A 26,222-nucleotide genomic window follows, 5' to 3' on the forward strand; every position below is an offset into this window, starting at 1 on the left:
CATGCCCTGCGGTGGGGCATTTCATCCAAGTTTGGAAGTGGTGGGAGGAGACAGAAGCTCTGGGAATGTGGCTGGTGAATTCTGGACAGAATCTGATTGAATACATAAGATGTGTCCCAAACAGTCTAATAGTGTTTTTCTCACCAGAAAACCTTTCCCAAGGTCACATGGCTAACTAACAAGTGGTAAAATCAGGATTTGAACATAGCCTGGCTCTGGAAACTGGAAGACCAAGATAAGGAACTTGGATTTTTTGTAGCAGGTAAAGGACAGTCACTGAAGGGTTTCAAGTTGGGAAGTGACATAAAGAGCTTTTTAATAAAGATCCCAGTCTCCACTTTGCTTCATCTTTCCATGTAGCTAAACTCAGTGAAAGTAGGTGGACCCAAAGAGGTAAGGGCATCCAAGATAGTTTTTGAAGAGTACCTGACAGGGTCCTACTCATATGGGCTTCATTCAACACTACCTCATACTCTTTCTCTGTCTGCATTTAAGTCTATACCTACTAAAGAGACTAGCTGGTCAGAGGCAGGCAGGATCTGGGTGGAGAAGCCAAAATGAAGCTCTCTGTTCATTGTTGGCCTGTGGATTGGGGGATCCTGGCACCCAAAGATGAGTCCTTTGGTGTTGCCTAAGATGGTCAGATCTCAAGAATTTTCGGGCGCACTGATCATATATATGTAGCTGGTATCTGATATGTATCCATATATCTCGTCCAAGCTCATTAGAACGGAAGAACGGCTACGTACAACCTTCCCACTCACATTTATAGGGCCTCTCACCTGTGTGTGCGTTGGTGACTCAGGAGGTGGAAGAGCTTAGCGTAAGCTTTTCCGCAGTTCTCATACTGGCAGCATTAAGGACTTCCAACTGGGGCTCTCCTCATGGGAGCCCTTTCTAGAGCCCTGCACTTCTGCTCTGCTCTTTGTGGAGCAGGTATGGGCTGCTCAGGTAGTAAGGTGTCCTGGGAGGCTGGCTGGCTAACAAAAGAGTCCTGGGATTCTAAAGTCAGCAATGATGGGGACTCATCTGGGGGCATTCCACAGTTGTGGGGATCTCTAAGGGACAACATCTGAGCCAAAGAAAGGAGTCTTGCCTGGCACCGAGAAGAAGGTATGGTTAGAGGCAATAACATTTTAGATACTATAGGGTGGCCAGAATAATGCATTGTTGGTGTCCTCATGTGGGACACTGTGACTGGTGTGGCCCATGGGGGGCATCTTTAGATTCCCATTGAAGGTCATGGCCACTCCTGGAATATTGGACTTTCCTAAGGACATCATTTGGGGCCCCTTGAAAATCATCATTCCTGGTTGAGAGGGAGGCATTCCCTGACAGTAAATCATTTGGGAAGGAGGGAGAGTCACTTGGGGCTAATAGTTCACACCAGGCTGAGGCAGCAATACACTGTGGCCCCATTTCATTTGCATTCTGCCTGGGCGCCTGAGCAGAAACCAAGGGGATCCTCTCCAGCTGTGGACACTGAAGGATGTGTTGAATGCCTTATGAACTATGGTTCCAAGAGGTATGCACTCCTCTGCTTCTGGGAGATGGAGACATGTCCAAGATTTATTTTGACTTCTCAGCATTCTCTGCCATCTGGTGCTGAGCTGCCTGCTACTGGTTCAGCACTTCTTCCTCTTGCTCCATCTCAGTCTGGGATCTGCTGCACCTTGGGACTGTGTGCCAGTCCAGACCAAATCAGAGCAGAGCTGAGCCCTGTTGCCTTGGCGTTGGGTGTTGCATACCTGCACGTCACAATTGCACTGGGGGTGCAGGGCCAAGGGCTGCACCCACTTCTCCCACTGACCCATCTAGCAGCTGCTGCCCTACCCCGCCCAGCCGCCTGCATAGATGCTGCAGGGCCATGACCTCAGACCTTCACTGCTTCTGAGGACATTTTGAGAACTCTATTTTTGTAACCAATTTAGAAGTCATACAAGAAAAATTTTCAGGAATACTTCAGATTTTGGCAAAAACTGATTTACCCTAGTTGATAATCTTGCATTATTCACCATATTTGACTCTACATGACATTTGGCTATTTTCAAAAATCACATCCGTCCTCAGATTTCTCAAATGAATGAGCACAATTTTTTAAGTACTTAACAATTTTTTCACCTTTGGGCTCCTACCTGGACTCATAATATAACACAAACATATTTATGCCTAAAAATGCTGTCCTTCATAGAGGAAAGACATTCTACTGATTGTATTGTTTTTATTTTTGTGTGTGGTGGCACTAATAATGGCCTGCACTGCTTTATTCATAGTCCTGACCTTGGTAAGCTGTAGCATGAATTCATGTGATAACTAAGCTGACTTTGTGGTTGGATTGTTGTCAGTTCTAGGAATGAGTGGATAGTTATCATTTTGCTGATTTTTTTTTTTTTTGGTTAAACCTTACCCCAAGATATTTTTTTTCCATTGATTTTTAGAGAGAGTAGAAGGGAGGTGGAGAGACAGAGAGAGTGAAACATCCATTGGTTGCCTTCAGCACCAGCCAACCAGGGACAGGATTGAGCCTGCAATGAAGGTAGTGCCCTTGACCGGAATTGATCCCAAAACCCTTCAGTCCGGAGGCTGATGCTCTAACCATTGAGCAAAACCTGCTAGGGCTAATTTTGCTGATTTGCTGTACTCTTCATTTCTAATGAATAACTTTTTGCTCTTTGGCAGGATTCAAAATCTAGTCTTGAGAACCCACTGCCTTTCACTCTTGTGTTGGACAAGATAATACTGGGAAAGGCTTAGCCTAACCTGGCATACATAGTGTAATCACTGGTCCCAGATTGGAGAGGGTGCATGCCGGCATGAGGGACCCCCCCCATCCCGTGCACGAATTTCGTGCTCCAGACCTCTATAATAATAAAAGCGTAATATGCTAATTAGTACAGATGTCCTTCCAGATGAAGCTGGGGCTATGAGAGAAGCCTAGGTTCCAGGTGCCTGCCAGCGTCTGGAGGGAAGCCCGGGTCCCGGGTGCCAGAGGGAAGCTGGTGCCTGCACCCGGGGGAAGGAAGGCCTACTCTTATATGAATTTCATGCATTGGGCCACTAGTAACTAATAATCTTGAGCATTTATGTGCTTGTTATCCATTTGTATATCTTTGGGGTAAATTTAACCTAAGCCCTCTGCCAATTTTTAAATTGGTTTCTTTTTTTATTATTTAATTATAAGAATACTTTGTATTATTATAACTTTAAAAGGATATATATTATTAAAAAGGGCTATTAATACCTTTTCAGATATATTTGAAAAGTTTTCTTTAGTTCTATGGGTTGCCTTTTCACTTTCTTGGTTGTAACTTTTGATACACACAAGTTTTGAATTTGGATGAAGTCAATTTTATCTATTTTCCTTCTTTCTTTTAAGTTTAGAAAATCTTTTATTAGAAACTAGAGACTCAGTGCATGAATTTCGTGCATGGGTAGGGTCCCTAGGCCTGGCTGCTGATCAGGGCCTATCGAGGCCTTCTGGCTGCCGGCCGGGCCCTTCCTTCGTTCCGTGCCACCCCCTGGTGGTCAGGGCATGTCATAGCAAGCGATCGAACTCCTGGTCTCTGGTCCAACTTCTGAGGGGACACTTTGCATATTAACCTTTTATATATATAGATAGGGTATATATTTATTTTCTGCATTTGAAATGTTTAACTTTTTATGTCCCTTTTGAGTTACATAACTTAAAAGGATATGCTATAATATCCTGTTATAATGTGTGGACCCAGTGCATGAATCCGTGCACCTTGAAAGGAACTGTGGGCCGCGAGGCTGCAGTGGGCATAGGGGCGGGGTTTGGCACATCCTCATCCTCTGCACCCCCACCTGGCCCCTCCCACCACGGCCCCAGTCCACTGTCTTCCAGCATCCTCTCTCCTGCCGCTGCCGCCGCTCCCATGTGCTGATTGCACCAGCCTTGCTCATACTGACGGCGTGGAGCACTGGGGCTGGCGCCATCAGCGGGTGTGAGTGGGGCTGGCACCATCAGTGGATCTGCGCGGTGGCTGTTGCCCCATCGCCCCTCAGGAGCAGGGGGAGGTGGAGAAGCCCTCAGAGGCAATTGGGGCCAGCAGCTGCCACTTGCACCTGCTGATGGTGTCGAGTAATCGGGACCTGCACTGGGTGCCAGCAGCGGATGTGAGCGGGGCTGGCACTGACAGTGGGTGCGAGTGGTGGCTACGGTGCCGGCAGCAGGTGTAAGCGCTGGGCAGAACCGTGGTGCGTGGGAGCAAAGAATTTTCAGTAACCACCAGAGGCTTGCGCCAATGACAGTGACCGGCGCCCCGCTTTGGTCTGGTGCCCCCACTCACCTGCTCCACCATACCGCCGCGGTTGACGCCTGCTGCCGACGCCTGCTGTGTTCCGCACGTGCCCCCTGATGGTCAGCGCACATCTTAGCGACCGGTTGTTCGGTTGTTCAGTTCTTCTGCTGTTCAGTCTATTTGCATATTAGGGATATATATATATATATATATATATATATATATATATATATATATAATTTAGTTACATAAATATTTCCCTGGGAATCTCTGAGGTCTTCTAAGTCCTATTCTATCTTTTATTTGTAAGTCATTTATTCAATGATTCTGTGCCAAGGAGGATTGAGTAATAATCAAAAAAAGACTACTGAAGCCTTTCAGAGAGTAAGTGCTCAGTAAATATATTTGATATATTACTGAATCATTATTTTAAATGATATAAAGCAAAATTTCATAATATCAGCATTTTACATAAATAATATTTTGATCCTAGGAAACTGTATAGTAGGTTGTGTTACTCATATTTTTATATCCCTAGAGGAATAAAATTTATTTTCTTTATGTTTTAGTTTGAATATGCATTCTTTCAGACAGCTTACCCTATAGATATAGTTTCATTTTGTTAGAACTTTACATTTAATTAAATTCGTGACAGGCTAATTAAGGAAATTCTTTAAATTTTGTTTTGATAGTGAAAGCAAGTTGAATACATTGGTGCAGAAACTTCACGATTTTCTGGCACATTCATCTGAAGAATCTGAAGAAACAAGTTCTCCTCCAAGACCTATGATGAGCCAAAGCACAGGTAAATTGAAAAAGAATGTGCAGTATCTTCTAGACAATCCATTTATTGTTTTATGGTGGGGTAGCTATTAAAGGATTTGATAGCCTCTCTGTATCTAGTATTTAGCTAATATGTTGGAGATGTTAACTTAGATATGTGAAAATATAAATTTTTATAGTTATAGATTCTTAGAGAACGATGTACTTTTGGATTTATGTGTAATGGAAATACCTTATAGAGGGGTTGATGAATCTTGACTGTGAAAAATAGGTAGTATTAGAAGAGGTAGGAACAGTACAGAAATATATAATTCTTGCAGTTATTCATGTATTATTATGAGTTAAAATTTTAAAACTAAGTTAAATTTAATGTAAATTAATTCTACCTCTGAGTATATTTTGTACATATTTTTTTGTTTGTGTGTATTCACCTGATTAGTCAGTGCATATGTTTTTCTTTTTGGATAATCCTCACCCAAGGATATTTTCCCTATTGATTTTTAGAGGGAGTGAAGGGGGAGAGAGAGAGAAACATCACACATGGACTGGTTGTCAACCACATGCCCCTGACCCAGGGGCCAGGGATCGAGCCTGCAACCAAGGTTTGTGTCTTTGACCGGGAAACAAACCTGAGACCTTTTAGTCCATGGGCTGGTGCTCTAACCACTGAGAAACTGGCCAGGGCAGTGCATGTGTTTTTTTAAATTAAAAAACATTTTAACACCACCTCTCTAGACCCCTTTAGTTTTTTTTTTTTTTTTTTTTTCTTATGGAGAACATCTGATCTTTTTTTTCCAATTTTTTTTGTTAATCCTCATCTGAGGATATTTTTTCCATTGATTTTTTTTACAGAGAATGGAAGAGAGGGAAGTAGTGGGGAGGAGAGAAAGAGAATTATCAAAATGAGAGAGACACATTGACTGATTGCCTTCCACATGTGCTCTGACCAGAGCTGGGGCTTGAACCTCCAACCCAGGTACATGCCCTTGACCCATGAATTGAACCTGCAACCCTTTGTTGCATGGGCTGATGCTCTAACCACTGAGTCACACTGGCCAGGGTGAATATCTAATCTTTTAAAAAAATGTTGTTGATATTTTAGAGAGAGAGGAAGGGAGAGAGAGAGAGATGGGAACATCGATGAGTAAGAAAGATCATTGATTGGCTGCTTCCTGCACACCCTGTACTGGAGATCAATGAGCCAAAGGCATGTGCCCTGACTGGAAATCAAACCAGTGACCTTTTGGTTCCTGGGTCGATGCTCAACCATTGGGCAACAGTGGCCAGGCCTGATCTTTTTAAAGAAAAATTATTTTTTAAATTTATTGGGGTGACATTGGTTAATGATATTATATAGGTTTCAAATGTACAGTTCTATGATACATCATTTGTATATTACATTGTGTGCCCACCACCCAAAGTCACCATATATTTGACTTCATTTACCTTTTACTACCCCCTTACCTCCCATTCTGTCTGACAACCACCATACTGTTGTCTGTGTCTATGAATTTTTGTTTGTTTGTTCATTTGTTGCTTTCAGTTTTATATCCCACATATGAGTGAAATCTTATTGATCTTGCCTTTTTCTGTTTGACTTACTTTGCTTAGCATGATGTTCTTATTTTGCTTAGCATGGTATCCATTCATGTTGTCTTAGATGACAGTATTTCATCTTTCCTTATGGCTGAGTAGTATTCCATTGTCTATATGTACTACATCAATTTTATCCAATCATCTGTGGAGGGACACTTTGGTTGTTTCCATGTCTTGGCCACCATGCATAAGGCTGCAATAAACCTATGGCATACATATATCTTTGCCAATAAATGTTCTGAAATTTTTCTGGTAGATACCCAGATAAGGGTTTGCTTGGTCATATGGTAACTTTACTTTTAATTTCTCGAGAAATTGCCGTACTCTTTTCCATAATGGCTGTACCAGTTTATATTCCCACCTGTGGTGAAAGAGGGTTTCTTTTTCTCCACAACTTCTCCAAAACGAGTTACTACTTGTTGTGTTGATAGTAACCATTCTAACAGGTGTGAAGTGGTATTTCATTGTAATTTTGATTGGCATTTCCCTAATAGCTAGTGAAGTTGAACAAAGTCTCTTCAGTAAATGGTGCTGGGAAAATTGGAAAGCCACATGGAAAAGAATGAACTAGACTACTGATTGTCCCCATACACAAAAATTAACTCAAAAGGGATAAAAATATCTAAAATAAGGCCTGAAACAATAAATTACATAGAAGAAAACATAGGTACTAAGCTTATGGACCTTGATCTTAGATAGGATTTTGTGAATTTGACCCCAAGACAAGGAAAGTAAAAAGCAAGAATGGGACTATATCAAACTAAAAAGCTTCTGCACATCAACAAAACAAAGAGGCAACCAATCAAATGGGAAATGACATTTGCAAACAAGAGCTCTGACAAGGGGTTAATACCCAAAATATATAAAGAAATCATACAACTTAAGAGCAAAAAAAGTCAAACAATGACCTGTACATTTCTCCTAAGAAGGCATACAAATGGCAAACAGATATATGAATAGATGCTTAAATTCCTTTTTAAAAGTATCCTGTATCTGTGATTACCATCACTTGTTCTGAGGATTTCAAGGATAGCTACATTTTGAGAGCTGAATGTAAACACATACACACGTGTGTGCGCACACACAAACATGATATGTACAAAAGGTAAAAGGTAGATCACAGTGAAAAGTAAAATAATATGTATAATTAGAGTTCCCAAAAGAGAGGAGATACCATGGGTCAGAAACTGAATGTGAAGAGATAATTGCGTGAGCATTTTCTAAAAGTAATGAAAAACATCAAGCCATAGATTCATGAAACTGTGAATCCCAAGCAGAATAGATATAAAGAAAGCTACAGCTATGCATGTCATAATTGAACTCCTAAAGAACAAAAACCAAGAGAAAAATCTTATAAGCAGTCAGAGGAAAAAGGTCATTGATTTTTAAAAAACCCAGCAATTGATAGTTCATTTGGCAACAGGAACATCAGAAAACTAGATGACAAGGAAATTACTTCTTTCAAGTGCCACATGAAAATAATTGCCAGCATAGAACTTTATTTTTAGTGAAAATATTTTTCAGATGTGAAGGTTGGCCCTGGCTAGTGTGTCTCAGTTGGTTGGAGCATTGTTCTGTACATGAAAGGTCGCAGGTTTGATTCCTGGTCAGGGCACATATTCAGGTTTCAGGTTCAATCCCTGGGATGTAAAGGAGGCAACTTATCAATGTTTCTCTCACATCTCTCCCTCTCTTTTCTTCTCTCTAAAATCAATAAAAACATATCCTCAGGTGAGGTTTAAAAAAAAGAAGTGAAGGTGGAATAATGACAAAAAAAACAAGAACCTGATGTCAGCAGAACTAAAACAGAGGAAATAGTAAAGAATTTTCTTAAATCAGAAAGAAAATATTTTGAAATGCCAATACCAAAGTACAGGAAATAATGAATAACAATGGGAAGGGTAAATAGGTGGGTAAAACTAATAAACAAGTACTGTTATTTAACCCTTCAGTTTCTAGTCTTCATTGACAAATTGCCGCAACAATAATTTTATAGGTAAGCCCTCTCACCCCAAGTCCAGGATCTAGTTGAAGATTACATATTACATATAGTTGTCTTGTCTTTTTAATCTTTTAAAATCCAAAACAATTTATCTGTTAGTTGCAAGTATGACATTTGGTGATTCTCCCCTCATTGAGGATTTGTCTGATTAGTTATAATTAGATTTGGGTTATTTTTGGTAAGATTACTGCATAAATGGTATTATGTTCTTGTTAGTTCATCATTTCATAAGGCACATAATTTTCCTCTTTATTGGTGATGTTAACTTCAATTTCTTGATTATGGTTATTTTACTATATTAATCCACTATAAAGTTTTGATTTATTCCTTTTTGATTAATAAGTCATTTGTTGAAGATTAGTTTGAAACTCCTTAGGTATTATTGTCATCACAAAAATATATTTTCACAGAAATAAACGCATACATACAGAGAACAGACTGATAGTTACCAGAGGAGAGGGCAGTTGGGGATGGGTTAAAAAGAGGAAGGGATTAAAAATACAAATTGGTACTTACAAAATACTAGTAGTTATGGGGTTGTAAAGTACAGCATAGGGAATATAGTCAATAATATTGTGATAACTATATATGGTGCCAGGTTGGTACTGGAAATACCAGAGGGGACACTTTGTAAAGTATATAATTGTTTAACCACTATGCTGTACACCTGAAACTAATCCTATCTAATAAAGAGGTAATATGCAAATTGACTGCCACACCCTCACACAAGATGGCTACCCCCATGTGGCCACCAGAAGATGGCCGGCAGGGGAGGGCAGTTGTGGGATGATCAGGCCAGCAGGGGAGGGCAGCTAGGGGAGATCAGGCCTATAGGCAGGTGAGTGGTTGGGAGCCAGCAGTCCCGGATTGTGAGAGGGGTGTCCAAGTGATCGGGCCTAAACCAGCAGTTGGACATCCCCTGAGGGCTCCCAGATTGGAGAGGGTGCAGGCTGGGCTGAGGGACACCCCCGCCCCTGCACGAATTTCATGCACTGGGCCTCTACTATAAAATAATATTGAATGTAAGCTGTAATGGCAATAAAATGTATTTTCTATTGCAAATTACTACAAACTTTGCAGATTTAAACAACCCAAATGTATTATCTTACTGTATATCAGGAGTCTAGTGGACTTTGTTGAGCTCTATTTAGGGAGGGTATCACAAGGCCAAAGTCAAAGTGTCAATAAGACTACATTTCATTCTGAAGGCTCTGTGGAAAACTCAATTTTTGTGCTCATTCAGGTTGTTGGCAGAATTCAGTTTCTTGTCGTTTTATATTTGAGGTCCACATTTCTTCCTTCTTCTGCCCACTTTTACCATCACCTGGAGAAAATTTTCTGCTTTTAAAGACACATGATTACATTAGGTTCCCTTTTCTCTCACTTCTAGTAACCTCCCATTTAAAATTTTTTTCCTTTTTCTTTTCCCTTTATTGATTAAGATATTACAAATGTGTTCTTATCCCCCCAATGTCCCCTCATCCCCCCAATCCTGCCCTCACCCTCACCCCCTATTGTCCACATCCATCACTTATGCCTATATGCATGCATACAAGTCCTTTGGTTGATCTCTCCCCCTCACCCCCACACTCCCCTACCTTCCCCCTGAGTTTTGAGCATCTGATCGATGCTTCTGTCTCTACATCTCTTTATGTTCATCAGTTTATGTTGTTCATTATAATCCACAAATGAGTGACAGCATGTGATATTTATCTTTCTCTGACTGACTCATTTCACTTAGCATAATGCTCTCCAGTTCCATCCATGCTGTTGCAAATGGTAGGAGTTCCTTCCTTTTTACAGCAGCATAGTATTCCATCGTGTACATGTGCCAAGGTTTTTTAATCCATTCATCTGCTGATGGGCAGTTAGGCTAATTCCAAATCTTAGCTATTGTAAATTGTGCTGCTATGAACATAGGGGTGCATATATCTTTTCTGATTGGTGTTTCTAATTTCTTGGGATATATTCCTAGAAGTGGGATCACTGGGTCAAATGGAAGTTTCATTTTTAGGTTTTTGAGGAAACTCCATACCGTTCTCCACAGTGGCTGCACCAGTCTGCATTCCCACCAGCATGGCAGGAGGGTTCTGTTTCTCCACATCGTCGCCAGCATTTGTCATTTGTTGATTTGTTGATGATAGCCATTCTGACAGGTGTGAGATGGTACCTCATTGTCGTTTTGATCTGTATCTCTTGGATAATTAGTGACTTTGAGCATGTTTTCATATGTCTCTCAGCCTTATGTATGTCCTTTTTAAAAAAATGTCTATTTAGGTCCATTGCCCATTTTTTGATGGGTTGTTTATCTTTCTTTTATTAAGTTGTATGAGTTCCCTGTAAATGTTGGAGATTAAACCTTTATCAGAGATATCTTTGGCAAATATGTTCTTCTATGCAGAGAACCCAGAAATCAACCCAAACCACTATGCTCAATTAATATTTGACAAAGGAGGCAAGAACATTCAATGGAATCATGACAGTCTCGTCAATAAATGGTGCTGGGAAATTTGGTCAGACACATGCAAAAAAATGAAACTAGACCACCAACTTACACCATACACAAAAATAAACTCAAATTGGATAAAGGACTTAAATGTAAGACGGGAAACCATAAAAATATTAGAGGAATCCACAGGTAGCAAAATCTCAGATATATGCCGAAGGAATTTCTTCACTGACACAGCTCCTTGGGCAATGGAAACTAAAGGGAAAATAAACAAATGGGACTATATCAAAATAAAAAACTTCTGCACAGTAAAAAATTTTTTAAAATACATATTTTTATTGATTTCAGAGAGGGAGAGAAATATCAATGATGAGAGAGAATCATTGATTGGCTGTCTCCTGCACGCTCCCTACTGGGAATTGAGCCCGCAAAGCAAGCATGTGCCTTTGACTGGAATCGAACCTGGGACCCTTCAGTCTGCAGGCCAACACTTTCCACTGAGCCAAACTGACTATGGCTAATCTCCCATTTTTTAAAGTCAACTGTTCCATTTTACATAGCACAATCACGGGGGTCATATTTCCTCATATTCACAGGTTCTGGGGATAAGCGTGTTTGAAATCCTGGGGCCATTCCTTTAAATTCTGCCTACTACACAATCCATTCATGATCCTGCCAGAATGGTATAATACAATGATGGGTTCAAAATGCTGATGTTCTAATCTATCATTCATTCTGTGTTTTAGTTGATATATTACTACTAGAGGCCCGATGCACAAAATTTGTGCAAGCGTAGGCCTTCCTTCCCCGGGCTGCTGGCACCAGCTTCCCTCTGGCACCCGGGACCCGGGGCTTCCCTTCGGCTGCTGGCAGGCACCCGGGACCTGGGCTTCCCTCCGGCCACTGGCAGGCACCCAGGACCCAGGTTTCCCTCTGGCCACTGGCAGGCATCGGAGACCCGAGCTATCCTCTGGCTGCCGACAGGTACCCGGGATCCGGGCTTCCTTTGTAGCCCCGGGTTTGTCCGGAAGGTTGTCCGGAAGGATTTCGGTCTAATTAGCATATCACACTTTTATTATTTTAGATAAGTAAGGGGTTTTCCCCCTATGAATATTCTCTTCCTATCATTATTTATTTCAAGCCTCAAATTGTACCAGTACTGGCTAGTGGGAACCCCTATTGTATGACTCCTACTGACCTTTTCACAAATCTTCATTAGCCTTGAGCACTTTCTTCCTTACTTCTTGTCCTCACAAGATATTCAATGTCTACTTTGCAATGTCCTTTCCCCAGGTCTGGAATCAGTTATTTCTCCAAGGAGTTCCAATTCCTTTTAGTTAGATACTAGGGGCCCAGTGCATGAATTTGTGCACCTTGAAAGGAACTATGGGCTGCGAGGCTGCAGTAGGCACAGGGGCGGGTCTTGGCCCATCCTCTACACCCCCGCCTGGTCCCTCCTGCCGTGGCCCCTAGTCCCCCATCTGCCGGCAGCTCTGCTCCCACTGCTTCTGCTCCCACATGCTGACGGCACCGGCCCCACTTGCACCCACTGATGGCCCAGAGCAGTTGGGGCCGGCCCCAGTAGAGGGTGCGAGTGGGGCCCACATGTCAACGGGTGCAAGCAGCAGCTGCTGCCCCGATCACCCCTCAGGAGCAGGGGAAGGCGATTGGGGCTGGCAGCCGCCGCTCACACCCACAGATGGCACCGAGTGATGGGGGCCGGCACTGGCAGTGGGTGCGAGCAGCAGCGCTGGTGCTGGCAGCGGGTGCGAGCGGGGCCGGTGCCCGCAGCAGGTACAAGTGCTAGGTGGGACTGCAGTGCGTGGAAGCAAAGAATTTTCAGTAACCACCAGTGGCTAGCCCCATTGACAGCAACTGGTGCCCTGCCTTGGTCTGGCACCCCTGCTCACCTGCTCCACCATCCCACCACGGCCAACGCCTGCCAATGTTCTGCACATGCCCCCTGGTGGTCAGCACATGTCATAGCAACCAGTTGTTTGGTTGTTCCGCTGTTCAGTCTATTTGCATATTAGCCTTTTATTATATAGGATAGTACTTAGAAATCAAGATTTTGGTTTGTGATGTGCTCATTGCCATTAGATATATCTGCTTTCAGGACCTTTCACGGAGAAAGCTAATACATGCGTTATATTTTTATGAGTTGATATTGATAGTTTTAATTCTAATTTGATACCATAGTTTAGTCTTCTTCATTTCATATTTTAACTTTTTTCTCTAATAGAAAGAAGCCTGGCTTCTTTATGTCTCATTTGCTCAGTCCTCGTTGTATCCACGTAGTTTCAAATTTGCTAACCATATCATCACAATAAAGAAATCTAATGGATTAAATATTTGTTTAAAGTTATTTTTATCTTTAGAATGAAGTTATGGTGTCAGAGTTCTGTGTTTAGTAGTTAGTTGGCGAATTCTGCTTCTGGTAGTGGCAGATTAGCTTTGTATGGACAAACAGATATCTCCCACAGATACCCATGATAAACTCTGGCCAAAATACCAAAAACAGTGATATGAAGGAACTGGACAATTTTCTAAAAAGCAGACACAATCTGGAGGGGAGTCAGTGCATGGAAAAAGGATATACCAATGGCTGAATTCCCAGTTGTTAAGGCTTTTTTCCATGGGTATGGTGTCAGTTAATTCTGTTGGTAGCATTTAAGACTTGAACAGAAACCCGCATTTTTATTGGATGGGTTATCAAGAAATTTAAGGGACCACAGCATCTTTAGTAAAGTGAGAGGAGAGATCCCATCTACAGATTGGGAGCTCCAAAATCTTCAAAAACTCTTAGCATATCTCTAGTTGAATTGTTGTGTAGTCCATATTGCAGACAGCTTAGTTAGGGCTAAAAGAACAGAATAAAGTGCCCAGCCAGTGTGACTCAGTGGTTTAGTGTCAACCTGTGAACCAGAAGGTTGCAGTTTGATTCCAGGTCAGGACGCATGCCCAGTTGCAGGCTCTCTCCCCAATGGGGGGCGTGTAGGAGGCAGCTGATCAATGATTCTCTCTCATCATTGGTGTTTCTCCATTTCTCTTCCTCTCTGAAATCAATAAAAATACATATTTTTTTAAAAAGAATTAAATTTTTAGCTGCTTCCACTATAGGGTAGACAGTTTGGGGTTTGAGTTCCGCTAAATTAACTATCTGTTATTAACAAGAATATCAACTCTTCAGAGTAACATAATGGCATGCAGTATTTTCACTGTATCTTTTAAAATGTCTGGAATCCAATCTGAAATAGTAGGTAAGTGAAGAAAGAAGAACTGTGACCCATGCACAAAAGGAAAGGTAATCAATAGAGATCAACTTATAGGTGACTTAAATGTTGAGCTTAGCAAACAAGAATTAATATTTATTATGAATGGACAAATAAGAAATCTCAGCAAAGATAGAAATTATAAAAAAGGTACCCATTTGAAATTTCTAGAATTGAAAAATTGAAAAATATAATTTCTAAATAAATTATTGTTGGTAATTCACAGATTAGAGGTAGGAGTGGAAGTGTCATTGGATTTGATGTTAGACTATTAGAAATTATGCAATATGAGAATAGAAAACATTAAAAAATTAAAAGAGGCCTTGGCTGTGTGGTTCAGTTGGTTGGGCATTGTCCTGTGCACTGAAAGGTTGCGGGTTTGATTCCTGGTCAAAGCATATGCCCTGCTTTTGGCTAGATCCCTGATAGGGGGCATGCAGGAGGCAGCCAATCCATGTTTCACTTTCACATTCATGTTTCTCTCTCTCTCCCCTTCACTTTTTCTCTCTAAAAATCAATAAAAAATGAAAAAAAAATTGAAAAGTGTACAGAACACTTGCTTCTTAAATCCTTTCCCCTATGAAACTGTATAGTTATCAATCAAACACATGCAAAGAATAAGAATGTTGAGCCCTATTCAGGAAAAAAAAAGGTCAGTGGAAACTCTGAGTGGGCCCAGTGTTTTGTAGTTATTCACATACTTATTTTGCACATCTTTTGTTAGATTTTAACCTAAGTGCTTCAGTTTTTGGCGTGTTAAGATTCTCCTGCTTTTAAAATTTCATACATAAAGTCAAGAACTATTTGATTTCACTCGTGGGATATAAAACTGAAAGCAACAAATGAACAAAGACAAAGAGAAAAACCTCATAAATACAGACAACAGTATGGTAGTTACCAGAGGGGAGGGAAGTAGGGCAGTAGTAAAGGGTTAATGGGGCAAAATATATGGTGGTGATAAAAGATTTCACTTTGGGTGGTGGGCACACTGCATTATGCAGATGATGTATCATAGAATTGCATACTTGAAACATATAATCTTATTAACCTTGGCGATTCTAGCCAGAGCATGAAGGCAACAGAAAGAAATAAAATGTACCAAGCTTGAAAATGTATTATCTTACTGTAGATAACTATTCTGTATATCAAGAGTCTAGTGGACTTTGCTGAGCTCTGTTTAGGGCAGTGATGGCGAACCTATGACACGCGTGTCAGAGGTGACACGTGAACTCATTTTTTTGGTTGATTTTTCTTTGTTAAATGGCATTTAAATATATAAAATATCAAAAATATAAGTCTTTGTTTTACTATGGTTGAAAATATCAAAAAATTTCTATATGTGACACGGCACCAGAGTTAAGTTAGGGCTTTTCAAAATGCTGACACGCTGAGCTCAAAAGGTTCGCCATCACTGATTTAGGGTATCACAAGGCCAAAGTCAAAGTGTCAATAAGACTACATTCCGTTCTGAAGGCTCTGTGGGAAACTCAATTTTTGTGCCCTCATATTTTCCCCCATAGATGGGCATGTGAATAAATTGTAATTTGTAATGAAAAAAAAAAATAGACATTGTGGCCCAGCTGGTGTTGCTCAGTGGTTGAGCATCGACCTAGGAACCAGGAGGTCACAGTTCAAGTCCCGGTCAGGGCACATGCCCAGGGTTGCAGGCTCAGTCCCAGTGGCGGGGGGAGGCATGCAGGAGGCAGCGGATTGATAATTATCACTCGTCTTTGATGTTTCTATCTCTCTCTCCTTCTCCCTTCCTCTCTGAAATCATTAAAAACAAATAGACATTGTGAATAGACCTATAACTGAAGAGTCTGAATTAGAAATTAAAAAAAAAATGTTTGCTTTTAAAGAAAAGCAAAGGTCCATATAACTTTACTCAGAATTACACCAAAACAGTAAAAAAAATCCAGTCCTAGCTGGTTTGACTCAGTGGATAGAGCGGATCAAAGGGTCCTGGATTAGATTCCAATTAAGGGCACATAACTTGGTTGCAGGCTCCTCCCAGCCCAGTCCCTAGTCAGAGCTTGTGCAGGAGGCAACCAATCGATGTGTTTCTCTCACATTGATATTTCTCTCTATCTTTTCCTCTATCTTTCACTCTCTCTAAAAATCAGTGGAAGAATATCCTTGGGTGAGGATTAAAAAAATAAAAATCCAAAACAAAACAGATTTAATACAAATTCCTCATAAACTCTTCCAGTAAAAAAGGAACATTTCCCAACTCATTTTATGAGACCAGTGTCATACAAAAATCATAAAAAATACCACAAAAAGAGAAACCTACAGACCAATATAATTTAAATTAATTTCCAATTAAGGCTTTTAGATTAGACAATTTAACTTTTTTTGGCATCTTTATTTCACTGTTAAATATATTTTTTATTGTTGATAGTATTACAGATATCTCCCATGCGTCCCCCCCACCTGCCAGATTTTCAATACCCTATTGCCTGTATCCATGGACTGTGCATATCTATAATAATAAAAGTGTAATATGCTAATTAGACCGGATAGCTGGTCATCCTTCCAGAGGACCTTCTGGATGAAGCCGCGGCAGTGGGGCCAAGGCAGAGACAGCCACCACAGTGGGCAGGGGCTGAGGCAGAGGCGGTTAGGGGCGATCAGGCAGGCAGGTGAGCAGTTGGGGGAGATTAGGCAGGCAGGCGAGCGGTTAGGAGCCAGCAGTCCCGGATTGTGAGAGGGTGCATGCCGCGCTGAGGGACCCCCCACTCCTGTGCATGAATTTCATGCACCGGGGCTCTAGTAAGTATATAAGTTCTTTGGTTTATCTTTTCTTGTTCCCCCAACCCTGCATTGAGGAATGTCAGTCTGTTCCATTCCTCCATGTTTTGAGTCTTAGTTTCTTGGTCAGTTCATTTTGTTCATTAGCTTCCATGAATAAATTGAGATCATGTGATAGTTGTCTTTTTCAGTTAGGCTTATATCACTTAGCATAGTATTTTCCAGGTCCATCTATGCCAGTGATGGCAAAACTTTTGAGCTCGGCGTGTCAGCATTTTGAAAAAGCCTAACTTAACTCTGGTGCCATGTCACATATAGAAATTTTTTGATATTTTCAACCATAGTAAAACAAAGACTTATATCTTTATATTTATTTTATATATTTAAATGCCACTTAACAAAGAAAAATCAACCAAAAAAATGAGTTCACGTGTCACCTCTGACATGCGTGTCATAGGTTCGCCATCACTGATCTATGATGTCCCAAAGGGTAAGAGATCCCTCTTTTTTTACAGCTGCATAGTATTCCATAGTGTAAATGAACCACGATTTTATTTAAAAAAAACAAACTTTATTGTTGAAAGTATTACATATGTCTAACTTTTCCCCCATTGACCTCTCCCAGCCTGCCCTGTCCCCCAGCACAAATCTTCACCCCCTATTGTCTGCGTCTATTGATTATGCTTATATGCATACATACAAGTCCTTTGGTTGATCTCTTACCCTCCCTCCGCTGTCTTCCCTCTGAGGTTTGACGGTCTGTTCGATGCTTCTATGACTCTGATTCTATAATCGTTCATCAGTTCATGTTGTTCATTATATTCCGCAAATGAGTGAGATCATGTGATATTCATCTTCCTCTGACTGGCTTATTTCGCTTAGCATAATGCTTTCCAGATCCATCCATGCTGTTGCAAATGGTAAGACTTCTTTCTTTTTTACAGCAGAGTGCTATTCCATTGTGTAGATGTACCACAGTTTTTCAATCCACTCATCTGCTGATGGGCACTTAGGCTGTTTCCAAATCTTAGCTATTGTAAATTGTGCTGCTATGAACATAGGAGTACATATATTCTTTCTGATTGATGTTTTAGGATTCTTAGGATATAGTCCCAGAAGTGGGATTGCTGGATCAAACAGTTCCATTTCTAATGTTTTGAGGAAACTCCATACTGTCTTCCACAATGGCTGCACCAGTATGCATTCCCAGCAACAGCGTACGAGGGTTCCTTTTTCTCCACATCCTCGCCAGCACTTGTTGTTTGTTGATAATGGCCATTCTGACAGATGTGAGATGGTACCTTATTGTCATTCAAAAATATTTTTAAAAAGGAATCAGGTTTTAACTCCCTTTCTATCATGCCCACTGCTCACCCTCTCTCAAATCCTGACTGGTCATCCTTGAAACCATCCTTCATAGTGTTGCCATAGATGCAAATAAAATCTGAGAACCTTTTCACATATTTTGCAAAGTATAAAAGGGCTTCTGTAGCCTGTACCTGGTCTGCTTCTTCCAGTCTCATCTCAGTCCCAGCTTCTCCTGTGTTAGTCATATGTCAGGACCAGCCTGACAGGGTTGAGCCGGGCTGAGCCAGGGAGGTGGGAATTGAGAAAAGAAAGAAAGACAGGAAAGCGGGGTCGGGAGGACCCCAGTTCTCTTGATGAACTGAAGCGAATTTATTAGCTATACAATCCTATTTATACACAACACACTGAATAGGAGGTCTGTCAAGAGGAATGTATTCTTTGTTCCTCTTAATCTCTAAGGGAGAGATACAGCAGAAGGACAAGTTCTCAGTACAGCATATCTCAGTAAATAGTTACAGACTTCTTGGTAAGCTATGAAAGGATGTTCTCATTCTACAAATGTTGCTCTCATTCTACTGATAATCACCATCCAAACAAGTCTGGGAAAACTGTGTGGGTAAGGGTCCCAGCCTTGCTAGCCCCTGCAGGTGCAAGGACCTTGCCAGTTAACATCTGGCCCCCAGCAGTCATACTGAATTCCCTGACTGCCTTGATCTTCTGCACTCTCTTGTGTCTATACTTGCTGGAATTCTGCTGGAGAATCTCCCTTCTCACTCACCCCACACCTTTTCCTGAGGTTTCCTACTCTTCAAGTCTTAGCTCAAACATTACTTTCTTCCTTAACTAAGTTTTTCCTCGTTCTTCCATGTCACTTGAGATCAATTCAGCACATCCTATATAATAAGGAGGTAATATGCAAATTGACCATCATGCCCTCTCACAAGATGGCTGCCCCCATGTGGTCACAAGGTAGCCACATAAGATGGCCGGCAGGGGAGGGCAGTGAGGGGCGACCAGGCCTGCAGGGGAGGGCAGTTGGGAGCTACTGGGCTGGAGGAAAGAGCAGTTAGGGCCAACCAGGCCAGCAGGGGAGGGCAGTTGGGGACGACCAGGCCTGCAGGGGCGGGCAGATGGGGGAGACTAGGCCGTCAGGGGATGGGAGTTGGGGGCAACCGGACCTGCAGGGGAGAGAGGGCAGTTGGGGGGGTCGGGGCCTGCACGGGAGGGCAGTTGTGGGCTACTGGGCCGACAGGAGAGGGCATCTGAAGCGACCGGGCCGGCAGGGGAGCAGTTGGGGGGTACCAGGCCTGCAGGGGAGTGCAGTTGGAGGCGACCAGGCTAGCAGCAGAGGGCAATTGGAGGGGACCAGGCCTGCAGGGGAGGGCAGTTGGGGGTGACCAGGCCGGCAGGGGAGGGTAGTTAGGGGTGACCCGGCTGGCAGGGAGGGCAGTTGGGGGTGACTGGGCTGGCACAGAGGTCAGTTGGGGGTGACCAGGCCTGCAGGGGAGGGCAGTTAGGGGTGACCAGGCTGCCAGGGGAGGGCAGTTAGGGGCAACCGGGCATGCAGGGGAGGGAGGGCAGTTGGGGGGGACCAGGCTGGCAGGGGAAGGCAGTTGGGGGCGACCTGGCTGGCTGGAGAGGGTAGTTGGGGCAACCGTGCCGTCAGGGGAGGGCTTTTGGGGGTGATCTGGCCAGCAGGGGAGCAGTTGGGCGTTGATCAGGCTGGCAGGGGAGTGGTTAGGGCAGTGATGGCGAACCTTTTGAGCTTGGTGTGTCAGCATTTTGAAAAACCCTAACTTAACTCTGGTGCCGTGTCACATATAGAAATTTTTTGATATTTGCAACCATAGTAAAACAAAGACTTATATTTTTGATATTTATTTTATATATTTAAATGCCATTTAACAAAGAAAAATAAAAAAAATGAGTTCGCGTGTCACCTGACACGTGTGTCATAGGTTTGCCATCACTGGGTTAGGGGGTACTCCGGCTGCTAGGCAGAAGCGGTTAAGGGCAATAAGGCAGGCAGGCAGGCGAGAAGTTCGGAGCCAACAATCCCAGATTGTGAGAGGGATGTCCGACTGCCGGTTTAGGTCCAATCCACAGGTTATTGGACCTAAACCAGCAGTCGGACATCCCCCGAGGTGTCCCTGATTGGAGATGGTGCATACTGGTCTGAGGGACACCCCCCCATTGCACGAACTTCGTGCACTGTCCCTCTAGTTGTATTTTAATTGTTTATATACCAGTCTTTCCCGTTAGAATGTGAGCATCTTGAATACAGACACTTTTAAGTTAATTTTTCCCCTAGCATCCAGCAGTGTTTTTCAGAAAGTCCCTCAGTAAACATCCTCTTACTCGGTAGCCATTTTTAATCTACCACAATGTCTATTGTTGTGTCAGTTTCAGTATTTTGTGTTTGTTTAAGAATTAGTCCATTTTATTTAGGTTATCTAATATTTTTGGTGTACAATTGTTCAAGATATTTCAATATACTCCCCTTTTTAAAATACATATTCTTCTCAATTTTTGAGAGGAAAGGAGAGGTAGAGAGAGAGAAACATCAACAAGAGAAAAATCATCTATTGGCTGCCTCTTGCACGCCTCCCACTGGGGATCGAGCCGCAACCCGGGCATATTCCTTGAATGGGAATTGAACTGGTGACTTCTTGGTTCCTGGGTCCATGCTCAATGGCTGAACCACACCTGGCTGGGCAATCTCCCCTTTTAAAATAGTTAGTGACATCCCGTCTTTAATTTCTGATTCTAGTATTTGAGGTTTGTCTCTTTTTCTTGATTAATCTAGTCTACACTTTGTCAATTTTGTTCATCTTTTCAAAGCATGACAGTGTGGGTCTCTATATAGTTTCTATGGATTCATCCAAACATGGATTGAACATTTTTGGGAAAAAAAGTTATGTTTTTGGTGATGGGTACTATGTAGTAGGCCTGTAATGGTTGCATCTGTACTGAATATGTACAGTTTTTTTTTTCTTGTCATTATTCCATAAACAATACAATATAACAAATATTTATGTAGCAGTCATATTATTTGAGGTATTGTATATAATTCACAGATGATTTAAAGCAGTGGTCATCAACCTGTGGGTTGCGACCCCTTTGGGGGTTGCACGACCCTTTCACAGGGGTCGCCTAAGACCATCGGAAAACACATATATAATTACATATTGTTTTTGTGATTAATCACTATGCTTTAATTATGTTCAGTTTGTAACAATGAAAATACATCCTGCATATCAGATATTTACATTACGATTCATAACAGTAGCAAAATTACAGTTATGAAGTCGCAACGAAAATAATTTTATGGTTGGGGGTCACCACAACATGAGAAACTGTATTAAAGGGTCGCGGCATTAATAAGGTTGAGAACCACTGATATAAAGTATATGGCAGGATGTGTGTAGGTTAAATGCAAATACGTCAGCATTTTATATAAGGGACATGAGCTCTCCACGATTTTGATATTTGCAGAGGGACAGATATTGAGGGACCACAATAAGTATCACTGATTTTTCTCTATTGCTTTTTTATGCCCAGTTTCATTAATTTCCTCTCTGATCTTTATTTTATTTCCTTCTCTGTGTTTTCTTTAGGTTTGTTTGCTGTTATTTTACAGTATTTTTTTTTTACAATTTATTTATGTATTTAATTTATTTTTGTTTGTTAATCCACACCTGAGGATATTTTTCCATTGATTTCTTTTTTTTAAGGGAGAGTGGAAGAGATAGGGAAAGACAGAGAGAAGGAAACATTAATGTGAGAGAAACACTTTGATTGATTGCCTCCTGCACTTGTCCCTACCAGGGCCTGGGTCTGGGAGAAGCCTGCAACCAAGGTACGTGTCCTTGACTCGAATCGTACCTGGGTTCCTTTAGTCCACAGGTCGATGCTCTATCCAATGAGCCAAACCGGCTAGGGCAGAGATAATTTATTAATAGTATGATTTTATTTTTAATAGGAGATGAACCTTAAAACAATTATAATAGGGAATGGTTTGTTACCAGACTACTCTTTTTTTGAAATTTAAGAGTGATTTTAGTCAGACAACTCTTCTAGAATAAATTAATGAATACTATCATGCTTCATAGATTAAAAAATGTGTTCGTGGAGTTGTAGGTTTTCCTGTTCTGTTTGATAATGGATTGAAGAGATAAATAATGTTTTTATTTCTTCTCTTTAAAGATAAAATCATTGTTTCTGGAAATAACTCTGATATGATGGAAAACAGCAAGGAAGAGGTAAGAATAATTTGAAACATTTAAAATAATTGCTAATAACAACTAGAGTAATGTGATAGATTACACCTATTTAATTCATGCATGTGTTAAATTTACTGTTATACCCAAGTATTATTATGCTACTTCATTTTGGGTAGTTGTTCGTTTTTAGAAGGATATTTATTGATTTTGTTATTATTGTGGTTGAGCAGTATACCAAAAGTCAGACCACTGAAGGCTTGCTAACAGATAGATATTTGAATATTATTATATTGTAACAGTGGTGATCAAGGTGGTTGTTACAGGCAGAATTCCATGATTCTGAGATCTATCAAAACTGGATAGTCAGGGTATCTTGAGCATTATTATAGGAATCTATCCTGGGGTCCTTCACATGATACCCAGGCCTACACTATGATTTTGGTATTATTTTACCTAATATAAAATATTTAATCCAATAAAATATATTTATTATACTGACAAAGTAAGAGTAAATTTAGTATCTTAAAGCAAATTGTAGAAGGTATTCTGTGCCATAATTAGGGTAGAGAAAATGACACATTTTTTTATCCTTAAAACTCCCTATCTCTGTTGGGCTCTGATTACTTCTAGATCTTTTTTTGTCTTTGTTGACTTGGGCTAAGAACATGATAAAGAAGTGTATCCTTTCCCTCTTACTAAAATTTTTAAAATATATATTTTTATTCATTTCAGAGAGGAAGGGAGAGACAGATAGGATCATCAATGATAAATCATTGAAAGGCTGCCTCCTGTATGGCCCCTTCTGGGGATTGATCGGGAATCGAACCATGACCTCCTGGTTAATTCATTGAGCCATACCCGTCTAGGCTCACCCCCTAAAATTTAACATTAATAATTTAGTAAAAACTCAGAAAATTATTTTAAATCTAGGAAACCTGAGAGTAAATGAGAATTAGATTTTAAAGTTCCTTTTAGAAAAATATTATATATATTTGTGTGTTTGTGTGTGTGTGTGTATGTATGTATATATATATATGTTAGAGGCCCAGTGCATGAAATTTGTGCACTGGGTGGGGGGTGAGGCTTCCCTCAGTCCAGCCTGCACCCTCTCCAATCTGGGATCCCTCTCACAATCCACGACTGCTGGTCACAACTGCTTGCCTGCCTGCCCTCCTGATTGCCCCTAACCGCTTCTGCCTGCCAGCCTGATCACCCCCTAACTACTCCCCTGCCAGACTGATCGACGCCTAACTGCTCCCTGCCGGCCAGATCGCACCCAACTGCCCTTCCCTGCCAGCCTGGTCACCCCCAACTGCCCTCCCCTACAAGCCCGGTCGCCCCCAATTGCCCTCCCGTGCAGGCCTGGTCCCCCCCCCAACTGCCCTCCCCTGCAGGCCTGGTCAACCCCAACTGCCCTCCCCTGCAGGCCTGGTCCCCCCCAACTGCCCTCCCCTGCTGGCCTGGTCAACCCCAACTGCCCTCCCGTGCAGGCCTGGTCACCCCCTACTGCCCTCCCCTGCAGGCCTGGTCACCCCAAACTGCCCTCCCCTGCAGACCTGGTCCCCCCCAACTGCCCTCACCTGCTGGCCTGGTCAACCCCAACTGCCCTCCCCTGCAGGCCTGGTCCCCCCCAACTGCCCTCCCCTGCTGGCCTGGTCAACCCCAACTGCCCTCCCCTGCAGGCCTGGTCCCCCAATACTGCCCTTCCCTGCAGGCCTGGTCAACCCCAACTGCCCTCCCCTGCAGGCCTGGTCCCCCCCAACTGCCCTCCCCTGCTGGCCTGGTCAACCCCAACTGCCCTCCCCTGCAGGCCTGGTCCCCCCCTACTGCCCTCCCCTGCAGGCCTGGTCAACCCCAACTGCCCTCCCCTGCTGGCCTGGTCCCCCCCACTGCCCTCCCCTGCTGGCCTGGTCAACCCCAACTGCCCTCCCCTGCAGGCCTGGTCAACCCCAACTGCCTTCCCCTGCAGGCCTGGTCACCCCCAACTGCCCTCCCCTGAAGGCCTGGTCCCCCCCAACTGCCCTCCCCTGCAGGCCTGGTCAACCCCAACTGCCCTCCCTTGCAGGCCTGGTCCTCCCCTACTGCCCTCCCCTGCTGGCCTGGTCAACCCCAACTGCCCTCCCCTGCAGGCCTGGTCCCCCCCACTGCCCTCCCCTGCTGGCCTGGTCAACCCCAACTGCCCTCCCCTGCAGGCCTGGTCACCCCCAACTGCCTTCCCCTGCAGGCCTGGTCACCCCCAACTGCCCTCCCCTGCAGGCCTGGTCCCCCCCTACTGCCCTCCCCTGCAGGCCTGGTCCCCCCCAACTGCCCTCCCCTGCAGGCCTGGTCCCCCACAACTGCCTTCCCCTGCAGGCCTGGTCAACCCCAACTGCCCTCCCCTGCAGGCCTGGTCAACCCCAACTGCCCTCCCCTGCAGGCCTGGTCCCCCCCAACTGCCCTCCCCTGCTGGCCAGGTCAACCCCAACTGCCCTCCCCTGCAGGCCTGGTCCCTCCCTACTGCCCTCCCCTGCAGGCCTTGTCACCCCCTACTGCCCTCCCCTGCCAGCCATCTTGTGAGCACATGGGGTGGCCATTTTGACCACATGGGGTCAGACATCTTGTGTGAGGGTGTGATGGTCAATTTGCATATTATAGCTTTATTATATAGGATATACACACGCACACACACACACATTCACACACTCACTATATCACTGTATCAGAGGTCTTGGCATAGGTTACTAGTTAATTGTAGGGGTGTTTCTTTGAATGTCTTAATCACCTCTGTATTTATTCCTCACATTTAGGGATCTAGCTCTTCAGGAAAATCCAAATCATCAGGATCATCACGATCAAAGAGGTTGGTTGATATTGCAGGGAAAAAAGTTAATTTATTTTTCAGGTTGTATTTTTTTCTAAGAATAACTTTTTTCTAAACTTACTTGAAGTACTCTTGTTTCAAGTAAACTATTTTACACAAACATACAAATTAAAATGCACACAATAGTATAATGAATCTTTTATTTATCACTTGGCTTCAATAATTATTAATTCATTTTGATTTTGAATTTTTATTGAATTTTCTGGGGAGGATTTATTAGGTGCTAGTGGCCTTTATTATATTTATATCACTTATTTTACATCATATATGTGCTTTGAAAAAGGAGGAAAAGGGAGTTGAAATATTGAATGCCTCATGAGGCAGTATGGTTTTTTTAGGGTTATGCGAAATTGTCTAAGATTGGGAGTGGTAGCCATTATAGTTATGAGGAATTTATAAGGAAATCAAAGAGTGGTAAAAATACTTATCTGTGTAAAATTGCCAGTGAATTGTACATAATGACTGAAACTACTTCCAAGCATACTATAATGCATACTATACTGTGTAGCATAATTCTTTTTTAAAAATACATTTTTATTGATTTCAGAGGAGAAGGGAGAGGGAGATAAAGATAGAAACATCAACGATATGAGAGAATCATTGATCTGTTACCTCCTGCATGTCCCACATTGGGGATCGAGTCCACAACCTGGCCATGTGCTCTGACCAGGAATCGAACCCTGACCTCCTGGTTCATAGGTCGATGCTCAACCACT

At 42.6% G+C, this 26,222-nt stretch overlaps 1 protein-coding gene and 1 pseudogene across 2 annotated transcripts in view; one reads left to right on the forward strand and one right to left on the reverse strand.

Annotated features, from left to right (window-relative positions):
* Window positions 1-26,222, forward strand: part of ATRX (ATRX chromatin remodeler) — a 274,911-nt gene that overhangs the window by 34,787 nt on the left and 213,902 nt on the right. Inside the window, exons 2-4 of the mRNA XM_081080786.1 lie at window positions 4,955-5,067; window positions 22,630-22,685; window positions 25,433-25,485. Of these exons, the coding sequence (XP_080936912.1) occupies window positions 4,955-5,067; window positions 22,630-22,685; window positions 25,433-25,485 (222 nt within the window). The remainder of the gene's footprint in view (window positions 1-4,954; window positions 5,068-22,629; window positions 22,686-25,432; window positions 25,486-26,222) is intronic.
* Window positions 523-1,560, reverse strand: LOC308510951 (Krueppel-like factor 17; annotated as a pseudogene). The gene has a single exon. The product of its transcript is annotated as a Krueppel-like factor 17 (transcript).

This window comes from Myotis nattereri (genome assembly GCF_964212035.1).
Source record: "Myotis nattereri genome assembly, chromosome: X".
Lineage (NCBI taxonomy): Eukaryota > Metazoa > Chordata > Mammalia > Chiroptera > Vespertilionidae > Myotis > Myotis nattereri.